The 17618-nt window shown below is 42.4% G+C and overlaps 1 protein-coding gene across 1 annotated transcript; it reads right to left on the bottom strand.

Annotated features, from left to right (window-relative positions):
• Positions 1-8982: 8982 nt before the first annotated feature.
• LOC147898814 (lysine-tRNA ligase) lies at positions 8983-17232 on the bottom strand. The gene is made up of 6 exons (XM_087379416.1): positions 15784-17232; positions 15457-15606; positions 14757-15015; positions 14422-14640; positions 14183-14325; positions 8983-9298 (listed from the first exon to the last, which is right to left on the bottom strand). Exons 1-6 carry the CDS (start codon positions 16177-16179, stop codon positions 8999-9001), a joined length of 1467 nt encoding a protein of 488 aa, XP_087235542.1. The 5' UTR covers positions 16180-17232; the 3' UTR covers positions 8983-8998.
• Positions 17233-17618: the final 386 nt, after the last annotated feature.

A 17618-nucleotide genomic window follows, 5' to 3' on the forward strand; every position in this document is an offset into this window, starting at 1 on the left:
AGTGAAATCTCTGTACCGTCGGTGAAGATAGAACTGCAGTAAATAAGATCTGACCTGTGTTACAAGGCTTGTGGCAATGATGCCGGGAATAGCCAAGAGGCTTTACAAGGCTGAAAAAAATGATGTGCACGATGCCGTGAGATAGCCAAATAGGCTTTACAATGGTGGCATGTGTGTGTGAAATCAAGTGCTATCTGCCCACTGAATCAATTTGCAATGCCTCTGAACTCTGAAGTCTGCTCACTGAACTGATGAACGTAAGGTTTCAGGTAATGTAATGATGTGAAATCGGATGTGAGCGTATGGACTGACTCCGAGTAGGTACTAGTCGGGAATTTCGGGCATGGCTTAGATTGGCAACTTGGGGAATTCAAAGCGTCCCCTCTATGGCGATCTAGTCTACTCTGATCTAGATCTAAACCAACCGTCGATCGATGAAAGAGCAGCAAATAATTCCTTTTCCTTTGTTCTTTTTAAGTGCTGGGTCAGATGCGTCGATGTAGAGGCAAATGTGCGTGAAGGAAGTGGTTTTGTCGGCGAGGCTCAAATGTGAGTGTAACTTGCACCGAAATGTGCGCGTGATGTAACGAGCGCGTAGAGCACAAAAAATCGAGCGACTTTCCTTTTTGGAGCACCCTCAAATTCTTCCTGGATCAAGAGATATGACTTGATCTAGGTGGAGGGGCAAAAGGAGTGCAAATGGTGCTCAATGATGATGTGTCACTGTGAGTCACATGCAGTGATGATGTGGCACTGTGCTTAGCAAGAGGTGTGCCAGTGAAGCTCTGTGCTGAGGTGGCAGGAGTGTGCACATGCAGTGTGTGCACAGTGTGCCTGGCAAGGGACTGTGCCTGCAGGGGTCAGTGCTGACTGGACTGCTGAGGTGGCAGTGCTGAGGTGTCACTGATGACGTGGCAGATGACGTGGCAGTGCTGATGTGGCAGTGATGACGTGGCAGTGCTGATGTGGCAATGATGACATGGCAGCTGATGTGGCAGTGATGACGTGGCAGCTGACGTGGCAGTGATGACGTGGCAGTTGACGTGGTAGTGATGATGTGGCAGTGATGACGTGGCAGCTGACGTGGCAGTGATGACGTGTCAGATAAGATGATGTGGCAAATGGATAAGTGCCACGTGTCAGTTGATTGACCACACCTCTATGTGGTGACCCTTGTGATAGGGTGAGTGGATAAGTGCCACGTGTCGTAAGGACGACGATCAGAATCTTTGAGATTCTGACGGAATCTCAAAGATTCCGTCTTCTTCTTCGATGGAGCCCTCTGGAGATCTCCGCTCGTTGGTGGCGCCCGTGTTGCAGTAGATGGCGATGGCTGCTTTGAGGTAGAGCTGCCGTATGTAGAGGCTCACGAGGTAGTAGATAGGCTGCGTCAGAGTCGATGGAGGAGCCGCGTAGGCTTGTAGACAGCGATTCGAGGCGTGAGGCTAGCGGCGGCGGGGCGTGGCGACAGAGGTCGTGGTGACCGCCGAGGTCCCCGCAGAGGTGCCCGCCGTGAAGAGGAGGTATGGAGCCAAAGCGCTAACCGTGCAGGAGCAACGATGTGGGAACTAATAGCAGCCGTTCGGGAGGGCGTTGCACTAGCTAGCAGAGCAAGCTAAAGGCAAGAGAACGTCGCTGGAGCAGCAAATGGAGCATCCCAATTGAAGTCCCATTGGGAAGGCTGAGCGATGGCACTCGAAATCCTTGGAGCTGGCCGATCGTGACTGTTAACCATGAGTGAGCTTGGACTGCGACCGTTCGTTGTATTGGTGCTGGCGTCGGTTGGGAGTCTGTCAAGGAGCCGGCCGTTTGGAGCTGGCTGGAATAGCAGTCGTTGGAAGCTGCTGGAGCCTTGTAAGAGCTAGGAGCTGAGACCGTGACTACTTCGTTTGATGTGGAGCTTTTGTCGGCACCAAAGGGTAAGGCTGGGGGGACTCGCACATCCGAAAATTAACTCCTCAGACCTTACGAACTATTGAGAATTCTTTTCCCTCCGTCGCTGCATTGGATACCGAATCACAGGCTTCGGATAGGAGGAGACGAGCAACGACGCTTGGAGCTTTGGAGCTCATAATTGGTGGCGCTTTTGCAGTTAGTCGCTGAGTGGTTCGGAGGTGTAGGAGGCATTGTAGGAGGCGACTCGCTGGCCGAGTTGTTGCATACAGGCTTTGATGGAGTAGATTGCTTTGCTCCTATAGTAGAGGCCGTGGATGCCCTCCTTAGCATGTGTTGTAGTCGCCTTAGAGCCTAGGTCGTAGCTCGAGGCTGTGAAGTAGAGCATGGTAGTCGCCTGTGCTTGTAGTCCCATGAGCTGCAAGCTTGGAGAGGTTTGAACCAAACATCAAAAAACTCTCTCTCAGAACTAGTTCTCTCACAATCTCAATGCTCACTCTTTCTCACAAACACTCAAGAGAAGGAACTAAAATCTCTCAAGAATGAACGGAATTTTCTCTCAACGGAAGAGAATGGAACACTCAATCTCTCTCGATCTCTCACAAGAAGGATGGCGCCTCAACGGAAGGCAGAACCAAGCTCTGATACCATGACAAAATATGAAGAGGGGAGAGGAGAAGAGTGGAGATGAGGAGAGAGGGCACAGCTAGAGAGCACACCACAAATGACTAACTGTACACACTAGAATTAGTTGAAAAAATAGAATATATACAAACCCTTTTAGGGTTAGGGTTACGGGATCTAACCCTTTCCTTTATAGCACTCTATAAGGTTAGTGCTATGTACATATGATCACGTGATGGTGCTATGCACACATGATCACATGATGTTGAGCGTGAACTCTCAACACTATATACAGACGCATAGTAGGAAGTTTGATTTATATGACTATTACCAGGCCATATTTAAGCTATCTATTGGATTGGTAAGTCAGTTTATGCAGGCTCCAAGGAAACTGCATTTGGATGCGGCTAGACGCATACTCAGGTATGTGAAGTCCACATTGCAGTATGGACTATTTTATGAGGCTAGGGTTTAGATACAGTTGCATGGATACACTGATGCTGATTGGGCTGGTAGTACTTTTGATAGACGATCAACTAGTGGATATGTGTTCTCTTTTGGGAGTGCTGCAATCACCTGGAGCAGCAAGAAACAGCCTACAGTTGCCTTGTCGAGCACAGAGGCTGAGTACAGGGTTGCAACAATGGCTGCATGTGAGGTAGCTTGGTTGCATAAGCTACTTTATGATATGCATCAGTCTACAGATGGGCCAGTTGTCATTTATTGTGACAACATGAGCAGTATACACTTGGCAAATAACCCAATCTATCATGCTAGAACAAAGCACATTGAGGTGCATTATCACTATGTGCGGGAGAAGGTTTTACTAGATCTTATTGATCTAGTTTATGTCAGCACAGAAGATCAGGTAGCTAACATATTCACAAAGGCATTGGGCGCAGAGAAGCTGTGCAAGTTCAGAGACCTGCTTGGTTTGCAAGAATTGGGATTGAGCTCGAGGGGGAGTGTTGAGATATCGAGCTCCACTCGTGATATGCCAGGGTGACTGTTGTGAATTTATGTCACCGACTTGTTAGCTGCAGATGCGGTTGGTACACCACCCATGAATAATAGCTGGATGACAGCTATCCTTATCTACTCTAGTTCGTGGCTCAGTTAGTATGCCACCTTAGTTAGTTGAGTTTGGTTTGAGACCCACATATAGGGTTCTTCTATTTCTTTGTACTTGAGTTCTTTTGGCTTTCACAACTAAGAAGAGGAAAACTGTTTTCAGCCTCCACCTGTGTGTGTATTCCCCCATTGTGCATGTGAGAAAGCCGCAAGTGAGACTCCTTCCCTCTCTCCCACTATCTTCACAAGTTCACTTGCATAGTTTATGGCAAATCCAAAACAGTCTCATTAGAATGCGACCAAAAGAGCCTTGAGATACATCAGAGGTACAAGACAGTTTGAAATAGAATACAAAGGAAGTCATCCAAGGTTGTATGGATACTGTGACAGTGACTATGCAGGAGATCATGAGACTAGAAGATCCACACAAGGATATGCATTTTTCCTTGGTCAAGATGCTATATCATGTTTGTCAAACAACTAGTCAACTATTTCTTTGTCTTCAACAGAAGCAGAATATAGGGCACTCACAACAATAGGTGCATGTGAGGCTATATGGCTCAAAAGGCTATTGTCAAAAATAGATTACGTTGATGAATCAAAGCCAACAAATAATATACTGTGATAATCAATCAGCTCAAGCATTAGCCAAGAATTAGTATGTTAGTCCAGGACGAAGCACATTGATGTCAGAGAGCAGTTTATCAAAAAGTGAGTGTTACTTGGTGACATGACACTGCAATAGTGTGACAACAAAGAGAATGTTGCATATATCTTTATGAAACCACTTGGAAAAGAGCTCTTCAAAAAGCACCAACAATCTTTTGGTTTGATGTAGAGGAAGGACATTCCCATTAAAGGGGTGTGATGGAATGTAATGCTCATTCCTTCTTCAATTCCCCAAAATAATCATCTTGAGGGAAGGCCTACTTCATGATGATGATCTTGAGGGAAGGTGCTCGGGATCTCAACATCATGTTATCATATGTGCATAGCACTAACCCAAAAGAGTGCTAAAAAGGAAAGGGTTGGAAACCCTAACCCTAAAGGGGCTTGTATATATTCCTTATTTTCAACTAAATCTAGTGTACAGTTAGTCATTTGCGGTGTGCTCTCTAGCTTTGCCCTTGCTCCTCATCTCCACTCTTCTCCTCTCCTCTCTACATATTTGTTCATCTCCTCGCTTCAGATTCAATTCATTCAGGTTTCAAATTTTAGATTTACTTGCTTTGGTCTCTATGTTCACTTCCTCTTGGTGTCAATTTTCAAGTTAGATTCACACCCACACACAATATTATTCCCAAAATTTCTACCTCCATATCTCACCACATTACATTAAATATAAAAGGGTTTTTTCTCTTTATCCTTGGTGGATGATGTTCCAAGGTAGAGTCATAAATTTTTTAAAAGGGGACCTTGATGTAGACCATGTGTGACTTCCCTAGGTATGGAGAGCACTTAGGAAAGGCTAGCCTCCTCCACCCTCCCCCCCCAATCAAATTCAAGATTCACTTCTCAGGGTTTTAAGTTTTGGGTTCTATGTTCAGTCCGTATAGGTTCCAAATTTATTTAATTAGGATTGTTAGGCTCTAGGTCCGATTCCTATTTCACTTGTTTTGGTTTCGGATTTACTTATTCTAGGCTCCAAGTTCACTCAGTTTAGGTTCCAAGTTCTAGGTTTAGATCACTTCTTTTGTTCTAAGTTTGGATTTGAGGTTGACTTCCTCCAAATTTCAGATTCAATTTGTTCGGCTTCTAAATTTCAGATTCACTTGCTTTGATCTCTATGTTCACTTCCTCCAAGTGTTAGGTTTCAAGTTTGGATTCAAACCCACACGACATTATTCCCAAAATTTCTACCTCCATATCTCACTACATTACATTAAATATACAAGACTTTTTCCCTCTTTACCCCTGGTGGATGCCATTCCAAGCTAGAGGCATAATGTTTAGATTAGGAAAACCTTGATGTAGACCATGTGTGACTTCCCTAGATGGAGAGCACTTAGGTGAGGCTTACCCCCCCCCCCCCTTGCCCCGCCCAATCATCACATATCATTTTGGCAAATTCACAAGCACTTGAGTAATTCCTACAACATATGATAGCTGAATGATAAATACAATGATATATGGAGCTAAATAATATATATAACATTATGTGTGTGTGTGTGTGTGTTTCAAAGTGAAACCAAGAGTCTATCAAATACATCCAAAATATTGATAATTGATCCAAGACTCAAGAAAGCTAATTTGAATGGAAAAATCTCAACACGCAAGTACTAGTCTTCTTCATAATCGTAGCTACAAGTACTTTCATTGTCAATATCCTAAAATATACATTATCTAATGGTAGAAATCAACACCTATCAATCATTACACCATGGAGTTCTAACCAACGAAATTTCAAATACCAAAACAAGTCAACAAACATCAAATTAATGCTCCAAAGTCAAATTATGACCATAGCAACTACCGGATTCTCTAAGATGAGAGTGGTAACATTAGAACAGAGTCCAAGAGGTTAATGAAAAACTTTAGTGATTTGAAGAGATAAGGATAAACAGTGCAAAAGAACATACTAGCATAGAGCCCTAAAACTTCAAATCAGAGAACAAAAATGAGCAACCACTTTAATATAGGACAATATCAACTTGCAAGATGAACATGCACATTGAACAACACAATGAAGGAATCGATCTTTGGACAGAGGAGTTATGCCCAAATTTGAAATTCAGCTTGCAGATAGCTTAGTGCTACAAGAACACTCAAGAAGCAAGAAAGAATGTGAGGTGAGAGTGAGGAGAATACATCTAGCCAATCTCACTCTAGAAGGCCAACGGATATGGGCTATTAAATCCAATAATGCAAAACTAAATAAAGTACAAATGTCTCATCTAGTAAAGCTTGATCCGTTCTACTTTAATTTTAAAAATGGGTTTTTAAAAAACAATCAATAGCCTCAATATAAGCTAGAAACTTGGACAAACCCAAACATTACATGAATGAAGAAATTTATAAGTGATCTAACAACTGTGTATGGGAGGTGTCTAGAATACCATCCAATTAGCTATCACAAGCGTTCAAAAATAAAAATTTTAAAAAACCTCACTATTTAATCAAGCATATTTGCCCAGTATACGAAGGCTCAATCCCAAGGCCCACAATCAAGTTAAATCAAACTAATGGGTATGAAAACATTGGAAATGCTTGTTCATCGTATTGATCTACAATTATGTGAAGATAAGACTGAAAAGTCTAGCTATAGTTGAAAGACAAGGTGGATTACACTACATACACTTGCTTCCAATTGTCCCATTGATGACAAGATGAGCATTCTAAAAAGTATCAAATGTAAATGCCTTCATGAATGATGCCACCACCAACAATTATGGTAGAGGCTTCGTGAAAACCATGCCATGAATCATACCTAAAACAACTGATTGCTAAGAAAAGACAATCGATTAATAATGAAAAGTCCTTAAAAAGATCATACATAGTCAATAAAAGTGTGCACATTAATAAGAATGAAATATTGACAGCAAAGTGAATAGGATTCAAGAAATTTACCAAGGTCTATGACAAAGGTGAGAATGAAATTGTGATGAATTTGACAAACCTATCGATCTCATACTTCATTGGCATTAGTGTCCCTTCATAATGCTCTTCAAATGACATGCGCTCTGTATTTAACATCATACAAGTTCACTCACAATCAATGAAGAATGGATTGAATGAGGCAACAACCTCTTTTTGTGTATGTTCTCCACAAAAGCATTAACCCGAACCTAAAAAGTCTATGTGGAAGTAATGGGTATGAAAAACGCATAAGAAATACCCTTTCCAATCGAACACTCAATTCTCCTCAAACACCAATCATACACTTCCACTAATCCCATAGACAACACGAACCTTTTACCACTCTCATCATCACCCATCTCTCTTTGCATTGACAACCTTAACTAGTGCTCCTTAACTAGTAGTGGGATTAGGCCCTTACTTAACTAGACTCTTTACATACTAATGTGGACACTCCATTAACAATCTTAACTAGTGCTCCCTAACTAGTAGTGGGATTAGACCCATCTCTCTTTGCATTGACAACCTTAACTAGTGCTCCTTAACTAGTAGTGGGATTAGGACCTTACTTAACTAGACTCTTTACATACTAAGGTGGACACTCCATTAACAATCTTAACTAGTGCTCCCTAATGGGTAGTGGGAACATGCCCTTATAAATTTTATTATCTTGCCATTTAAAGCTACACGAGGGATAGTTTTCACCCATAAATGCACAAATTTCTGCACTCCCATTGGCATTTAGAGAGTTAACTTAAGTCTCCTAATGCTAAAAGAGGTAGTTTACGGACTTAAATGAAGAGAAAGATATTGGAACGTAAAGTTTTAATGGTAAAGGATCAACAATGAGAGTGCAACTTTAAGCAAGATTCTTGTTAATAAATTTTCATGGTCAAGATCAACTCAAAACTATACAACACATGTACTCATTTCAAAGATCTTGAGAAGAATCCCTTGTGACCTTAACTATATAGAACGGACTTTCGGTTGATGGAATAAACCATTTTGCATGGAATAAACCTTGAAAGTTTTAGTCAAGATCGCTGGATGCATAACATAATAAATACCAATAACAATGTGATCCCCACTGCCCAATTTAATGTAATTATTAACTTAACGAAATTGGTTATGTTAAGTTTTACTAGCTAAACACAAAGGGGCCCTAATACTAATACAATACTTAAGTAGAGGCTCCACAAACTTAAACTAGTTATTGATATAATGAGATATGTAGACTGATATAATGGGATAATGAGAGATCAAGCTTACATTTTGCTTTCCTCAAGGATGGTGTGGACCAAAACAGTATCATACCAACTTCATCAGTCATCAAACTCCTTGCTATGGCAAAGCAACCTTCCTTGTCCTCATACATCTCACTAGTTAAAGCTACTGAGGCTGCTCTTCTGAAAGGCTACATTATCCACATCTCATGTCTGCCTACACACAAGCATGTGTCCACTGATGCACTATTGTAGGCATTGAAGTGTGTGAGCACACAGGAGTGCGCACAAATGAGCACCTCTGACTGCATGCCATATCATGTGCCATGCATGTGGATGTCAATCATGTGCCTGAAAGAGAGAGGGAGAGAGAAAGGAAGAGAGAGGGAGAGAGAGAGAGAGAGAGAGAGAGAGAGAGAGAGAGAGAAGGGGGTGGGGGGGGTTGTTAAAAAAGAAAAGTATAATTTGCATGCTGAGTAAGCGCATGCATGCCTTGGCATGCACATGCGCGTAAGCGCAATGCACGTGCAATGTGTGTGTGTGTGTGTGTGTGTGTGTGAGAGAGAGAGAGAGAGAGAGAGAGAGAGAGAGAGAGTCAATGCAACTGAGATTTATCTTTTCCTATTAGAGACAGTCTTCTTGACAGCACCAACAGAAACCAACAACTCATCTAGGGATGACAATGTTTTCATGTCATCTGGAGGAAAATAAGTAGCAGCTTTTCCTAAAAGGTCAGAAAATGAGAATTGAAAGATGGTCGTTTTTCTTTCATCTTCATTGATAAGATCATTTAGAAAGGCAAAGGCTGCTTTAAAGTCTGATGGATTGGCAGCTATGGGTGCAGCAAAGTGACAGGGGATAATTTGCTTAAAGCGCCAGTCTGCAGCAATGCTGTCCACCCAGATTTTGACCTGCATAGAGGGGCAACATAGTTGAAAATCTTGATTAGAGACCAAGTTTCTTTAAAGCAGACATCAAATGAGTAACGTCATCCCTCTCCAGTGATTAAAAACAGGGTAAGATTTGATATCACGACTTCTAGACATTTATCTGTACTTTTGTCGTGCCCATAAGTGACATGTTGGTGCCTATACGCTTACAATGCTTGTGAGTGGATATGTGCCTGTGCTACGGTGACATCCCTCCTACAACATACCTGAAACATGACTGTAATAATATAGTTAAAGCTTGATACAGTACATCTCTACCCTCCAAGCTGTTGACCAAATTTACGCCCCTAATTTTACTCTCATTTTCTGCTCTCCAGAATTTAGGAGCTCAAGCCATAGAATCTGGCTTTTAGTAGATTTAGGGCATCCTAGGCAACTTGATGTGGATCACCCATGGCAAGAATGCTGATTCTTTGGTACTCGGCCAATAGAATGGAGCCTCACCATTAAAAGCCCAGGAAGAATTACAAGGACTTAGGATTCCAATGGTCGATCCACTTGCCAAGCTGTGCCCCACAGATTTCAGAAAGCTCAAGTGCTCGACAATTTTCAAAGATACGCAAACTTATTCCCAGACTAAATAAAATTCATTTGATCTACAGTGTTCAGAGATCTAATCACAAAGCTCAAAGCAATTACTTCATGCATAAGAGAACTAACATGCTATATATATACCTTTGTAAGACTAGAATAAGTCCAATAATATAAATGTAGATTTTTTGTTGTTCTAAAGACCAAAAATCTACACAGAAAATAAAAGAAAAAATGAAAGAGAAGAAAAAAGAGGTAACAAAAACTTTTATGAAAAACAAAAGGAAGACATACTTAGCAAGCAAAGCAACACTTGTATCGTCATCAGTGCCCAAGCATAAGCAGCTATACTGGGTTTCTAAAGACCTGCGGAGTCTCTTGGCCAAGCCTAGTGCTTACTAAAATATGTCAAATAAACAAAAGAGAAAGAAAACAAGAAATAAAGAAGAAAGAAAGAAGGTGACTAAACAAAAATAAAAAAGCAAGTCAAGAAACAAAACCTTCCAAAAATCTGGAATTATCTCTCTCTCTCTCTCTCTCTCTCTTATTTTAAAAAAAGAAGAAGAAGCTAAATTGATCCTTTACATGCTACTTCAATACTCACATAATCATATACACATTCCAACAAAACTAGGATTCCTGATCCAAAACTAACAGGTCATTCCATTACCCACATAATCAGATGCATCTATAAGCCTTCCTTAAACTAATTGACAATTACTGAAGAAATGAAGTAACCCAAGAAAAAAACAGAGAGCGAGAATGAAGAAGCGGCTACCGGGCAGGGGGGTGGGGGTGGGGGTGGTGTCAAGGAAGGTGGGATCCTTAGCAGAGTACAACAGAATCAAAACAATGGAAGAAAAAACAATCGGTAAGAAAAGCAACACTTTGAGCTCTAAAGATCCAACTAATTATATTATATATATCTAGATGAATCTACGAACATGCCCAAACTCATCCTCTGAAAACACAACTAAAGCTGTTCTCTGGAATTAGAAGAATTCCCAATTGGTGATGCCAGTGCAACTATGATGTTCAATTTGAAGTTGCTTGCCCCTTTAACAAACAACAGATAAAAAAATAACAGGATAAAAATGAAAAATGACGGAGTTAAACCTTGGCTAAAAGACCAAACAATGAGCTTTCTGAAACTAGAAAGAAAGCAGGGCCCTTAAACCCTGCCTTCCATACTGTCTCTAAGACCTTCCAAAACCCTACCTCGCCTTGTGGGTCAACAAATGGGTGGACCACCATTAGAAGCACTTCTGCGATGGCGATCAAGGTCTTAAAATAAATGGCAGAATTGCAAAATTTTGCTATAATAGCACCAGGCGTTTATCTGTAGGGATGAGCCCAGAAGAGGAGGTAATGCATGGATGCAAAGTTAGAATGCCTTCCTAGTCACAAACCTGGCTGTAAAAATCAGCAAGCTCAAGATTACCTGCATCTGCAAAAGATGAAAGCTTTTTGGCAGTTGGCCAAAAAGAACATGCAACATGCCCAAGCTAAGAAAAAGGAGTATGCAAATGAGCATAAGAGGTACTACACTTCTGGTTCAACAGGAACAGATATGCCTGCTTGAAGGGTAACACTAACACCAAGCTGGCCCACAGTATTATGGCCCCTACATGATATCCGCAAGTTGGGGAAGTAGCATGTCAGTTGGAACTACCACCCACTCCAGAGTCCAAAGACCCATGACTTACTTCATGTCTCATTATTGAGACCACATGTGGGTCAAAAACATGCAAGCCTTTTCTAGGCTGCCACCTAAGGATGATGAGGGCCACCTCCTCTATATTGCTGAGTAGATTATTATGGTTTCCTCGAAATAGCATTTACCTAGGGCATCTCGTCAAATGGAAGGGCCCAGAGAAAGATGAGAAATTGTGGCTGCCATAGAGCATCATGCATGAGAACCCCCACTTTTTGGTGCATTGATGGGCAGCTGCTTTTTCTTACAATACGATTGGACATCTCCATCCCTCCTAATCTATTGGAGCGCTCCACTTGAATAGAGTTGAGTAATGGGAAAAAGTGTACCTTCGAAGATGCTTACATGGAGCTGCAGCCTTCACAATTCTATCTTCTCTGTTGATTAGTTATATAGACGACTACTGAACCCCTTAGAATGCCTATACCTAGATGAATCCAGGAACATTCCCAAACTCATCCTCTAAAAACACAGCATAGTGCAGTTTCAATCTCATGATAGTCACTCACAAGGTTGAAAACCATTAACTCCATCATGCATAGCAGGGACTAGCTACTATGACATCCCCACTGACGTCATCAGCGCCCAACAGTGGGTGTAGACCATAGTATAAAAATATGCTCTCACACATACAAATCCACACACCCACACATACTTGAGCATCCATTTATACAAAGTCTTCGTACTGAGTTTCTGTCGGCACTCCGGAGGTGAAGGGCAGACTCAGCCATGATGAAGGCTAGCACTAAAGGAGAAGGCTAATCAACAGGTAGTCCAAAATCTCTTCATTCAAGCTACAACTGCTTGTGAAGTCTAAACATTTTCATTTTAGTCTCTCCCCAACGAGCATCTAAATCTAAATCTAAATCTAGCTGATAGGGCAACGCACCACTTAAGATAGAAAGAATTATCACAATACCAGCAGGCCGCAACTTGGACGAAAACTTCACAAGGTGAAATTTGCATGTCCGCTAATACGGCAGAAGCATATACCTAGATGAATCCAGGAACATTCCCAAACTCATCCTCTAAAAACACAACGTAGTGCAGTTTCAATCTCATGATAGTCACTCACAAGGTTGAAAACCATTAACTCCATCATGCATACAGGGACTAGCTACTATGACATCCCCACTGACGTCATCAGCGCCCAACAGTGGGTGTAGACCATAGTATAAAAATATGCTCTAACACATACAAATCCACACACCCACACATACTTGAGCATCCATTTATACAAAGTCTTCGTACTGAGTTTCTGTCGGCACTCCCTTAGAATGCCTACTTTCTTTCTTAAGGCTCTTTTGGTAACAGAGGCTTCAAAACCGAGGCCGCTTATTTGACAGCATTGAACTTTTGGACAGATAGTGGCAACTACAAGCAGTGGTGTAAAGGTGAGCTCCTAATGCCTTGGGCTCTACAGCCACTGGGCCCCGTGTGTAGCTGCTTTGACAACAACCGTTACTCCTCTTGAGGGGCTTTGTAAAGAAGACAAAGCTGGAGAATCTCGCCATTGTTATACAACAAAGGTTGACTTTGTTGCAGTCTCCTGTTGTTTATTCATTGCCAATATAACAAGAAATACAAAATTGAAATACAAAGCACCAGCAGACGTAGACCCCACCAAACTTCAAACTGTACTAGGATATAGATATAGATATCCAAGATTCTGGATCAAGGTGCTGCTTCAAATGCTCTGTCCAATCAAGTTATTTCTCTGACAATAGATATATGAATTTGATTCATGAAACCCTCTCCACTGGGATATGGTAGGCGCAGTGTGATGAGTCAACAATCAAAGAAAATAGATTAACCAAATGAAGGGGTGCTCCCTACAAGGCAGATCTGCAAGTCTCCATACTAGAAACTCGAGTCGATTAGCTCCTTGGGCGTTACTTGACCATCCCTGGCTCTATCACAGATTGGGTTGGGTTTCAAGGTCTCCAAGACTCTACACTCATGTTGCTGCTCTAAATGCTCCCTCCGAGCTGTCCAAACGCAAACACAATAAGGCGCTAATAAATGTGTGGAGAAGGCAAACCTCGTAAATAGTATTGTTTTGAGTTGTAACAACTGAGTGTGGAAACATGAGACTAACTGAAATAGAGAGAGGTACACATAGGTGCCTGCATATGTGTGCGAGGGTGCAAAGAATGCAATACTGGGAAGAAATGGGGCCCCTCTATATACTGTTTCTATATCTATGCCAATAAGTATGCAGAATACAAATGGGCCCCCTCCATATACTGTTTCTATATCTATGCCAATAAGTAAGGGCTGGCTGTTCCTCCCAAACATTGAAGCATGCGTCTTCCTGTGAAGATGGGGTAGACAGTGGGAGCCTGCTTTGCTGATCTGAACTAAAGGTTTGCTTAAGCTGCCAAAGCTGATGAGACGAGTGAGCTTTCATAGGATGCCCCCCCTTCCAGGAGTCAACTCACTGGAATGGGCTGAGCCCTCTTGTAGGGCCTGCTGACACGGCAACCTGCATGCCCTGCCTGCATGGCAGCTTGCGCTGACACTCCACAATTTCTACATAAACCCCAAAAAAATAACAACCAATAATTTTTCCGGTTAAAGACCTATAAGATATAGCTTACCTTTTCTGGCACCTTGTTGAATACAAGTGTCTTGATGATAGGCGAGACAATCAGTTTCCTGGATATCTTAGCAAAGGACTTTTCGGGCTCAAGTAAGTCAGATGGCCCTAGAAATAAAATCTGCAGCACCATCCTCTCCCATCCTACAATGACATGAAAACTTGTCATAGAAAACATATGCGTAAAAAGACAATATCCATTGTCAAAGGCCTGAAAAACAGAAACGTATGTTAATGTACCTTTTTGTCTGCTTTTCTCGTTGTCGATGACAGGGTCATTCGGAACTTCTTTTCCCTTGCTTAAAAGCTTTACTGCCAAGCCATTCTTGGCCGCCTCCAAGAGGGCCTCCTTGCTAACCACCTCGGGTGGCTTCTTTGGCACATAAATGACTGCATCAGTTATAAGTAGGGTGCGAGATGCTTTGTGATAGAATGCAACCTCCACGTATGGTCCAATTCCTGGGAATGAGATAGTTAAACAGATGTTATTGCCAAAAAATCCGAAGTAAGAAGTGAAGACATGAATTATGTTGCTTTCACAAAGCTCAAATCAGAGACCAAGTGAATGAAATTACCAACTTCTGGTGAGCTTAATATCTTTTGATCGATTTCGCCAGCCCAAGGTGTGGATCTGTCCATATCCCGCAGTACCCTCGCAGAAAAGATACCGAAGAACTCAAGAGGCAGATTGATGGGCCAACTCCATTGCCTTGGAGCAACCCAAACTTGTGCCCTAGGGAATTTCCTTGAAAACGGCCCCACAAAAATTTTGTGTTCGTATGCAAACGTGGGTAGTACGATATACTCCACGGGAGCCTCCAGCTCATTCAACAGCTGGCACTCTCCAAACCACCAAGAATTTCAAATTCAGTTGAACATTTACAGTTAGCTCAAGCATCTAAGGACGAGAGAACATGGACATATATAGATGTACAGGGCTTGCCCCCGGTGTGATTTTTTCCACTTCATGTTGGATAATAATTTATCAAACATTTTGTGGAGGACACAGATATTTGCTGAAAAATGACGGACAGGCAAAAATCCATAAAAGTCGATATGTTAGATAAGTCAACGCATCACAACGGTCCAATGCAATGCTTTGAAGGCACAAAAGCAAACAATGCAAAAAACTCTGATACTGAATTCTGTAATTATTACATTTCTGTTCATTTGAAACTGAACACTGTAAAAGCCGATTAACAATTGCATTTCTTCATATAAAAAGACAGGGATATCAATGGGAGCCAATCAGCAATCTAGCATCTAAAAGGATACCTGAATGCACTCTTTGGTTGGGCCTATGGGGGCGTGAACCCACAAACCACCCGACTTCAACTTTATAACTGTCATCCGAATGTTGGTGGTCACGCTGCTAAAGCCGAGAGCTTGTTCTTGCTCAAAAATCCAAATCCTGCCCTTATCGACCTGCAAAGTTAATCATGCAAACGGAAAGGGTATTATAATGACGGTAACCAATTCAATCCACATTGCAATCTCGAAGCTAGCACTAGGAACGTCTAAACACGTTACAACTGTAGTTTAATTTGCTTCGGTCAAAAGGAAACTCTTTTAAATACTGATACATCAAGCGATTCGCAGTACCTCTTTTCGAATCGTGCGGCGTTCTAAAAACGGACCCAGTGGAAACGGAAATCCTGTAATGTTGAAATAGAATCGCCCAGGGCGTTTGTTTTGAGTAGTGGAAGTTGCTGCGCAAACCGTGTTCAACTTCCTTTTTTCACTTGAAGCAGACTTTCTCACCGAAAGCTTCTGCTCTTGCCACTTTAAAGCACCCCCTGAAAGCGGTCGGAGAGGCTCTCCATGGGATGCCGATAGGTTCTTTGGAGACCCCGCAGCCAGAAAGTTGTTTTCTTGGATATCGAAACTGATCCTACTCGAGATGCAATCACTGATCTGCGTGGTATAAGAGAATCGACATGAAGCATATCCGCCTTCTACACAAGCCATCGAAGTGGTTGCGGATGCCAGAACTGCCATGCTGGAAGGAGGCTCGGCGTGAAGCAGGCAATTTGACAGTACAAACAGCAATGGAAGGAAAAGCTGTTACGTTCTGAGCTTCTGGCTGAAACTGGACTGTAGATTGTGGGATGGACAACCGCGATGCTCTCTGTCTCTCGCTCTCTGCGTGCAACCTCGCAGGTGGACTCACAAAGCCACCAATTTCTGTCTCCCCTCTCTCCCCTCCTCTCTCTCACCTGGGTAGTGCCACTGTAGTGTGCTCAAGCTGACCGGATTTCCGCGCTTTCCAACAAAGACACTGCTGGACTCTAGAAACACGCCAACTTCCAAGGCATCCCGATTCGCAGACAGGGAAAGATTCCTGAAAGACAGCGGCCAAATCACCTGCGATGGGTGAATGGTAGAAGCAGGCAGCTGCATCTCCTGTGAAAATGGAAGGAAATGCTTTGCGGGGTATGTACTACTAGTTACGAGTTACAGCAGCAGGGAAGCATCTGGAAAGATTCGTAGGTTCGTCGTCTACTGCTGGAATTAGCTTCCACAAATTGTAGATAGATAGAAAGAGAGAGAGAGAGGCCGGCACAATCTCCACCACAGCCCTTATCCTTGTCCTACGATTCTCCTCCATTTCTGTTACCATCAGCGTCCCCCCCACCAGCACCAAAAACTTCAAACGTGACCATCAATCCATTCTTCTCGCAGAACGACACTCCCCACCTGCATCTGTCCTTCCCCCTCACACTCATTGCTTCCGATTCGTCCCTCTGCACATCGCTCACCCTGCCATGCTTGACATAGCTTATGATCCGAGTCTTGACTCATGAAACATGGAACTCACTCCCTCACACGTACTCTCTCTCTCTCTCTCTCGATCGATCGATCGATCGATTCTGATAAGCAATCAATACTCTTAAAAGTTTGTGAAACTAGAGATAGTCGTAGCAGAGAAGGATAATGTCAAGAGCTAAGCTCATGGCGAGGCCAACATAGCTCATGGGATGGATTGGCGATCGTCCAGAGGCCGAAACCGTTCCAGACATCGGCGACCGGCGCGGATTTCCGAGGGGGAGCTTACGTGAGCCACACAAGTGTCTATTTGTTGGTGTTATTTCGTACTCCGCGTGAACTAGACGTGCTACGGGAAGCCTTTCCATCGTGCACCTTCTAACCAGTAACTCGAAATCAAACTTGAATCCTAGTATTTTATCAAATTTTAAAGGAAAAAAAGTGAATGAGTAAAATAATGATGAACTTGGGACCTTATCCTCCTTCCATGATTATGGAAGCTTCAGTCCAACAAATACATGGATAATGTGATACAATAATTGATCCTTGTTCAAGTCTATACAATATTGTCACATGGACTACAACCATATCAATAAAGATATCGTCCTTCGATCTTACAACCATCTTAGATTTCCTTGCTCCCTCGCATCGATAACATGCATTAAAAGAGA

The sequence above is a fragment of the Dipteris shenzhenensis genome, chromosome 9 (assembly GCF_047967505.1).
Source record: "Dipteris shenzhenensis isolate YYH24624 ecotype China chromosome 9, Dip_SZ_1.0, whole genome shotgun sequence".
In the NCBI taxonomy this organism is placed as follows: Eukaryota; Viridiplantae; Streptophyta; class Polypodiopsida; order Gleicheniales; family Dipteridaceae; genus Dipteris; species Dipteris shenzhenensis.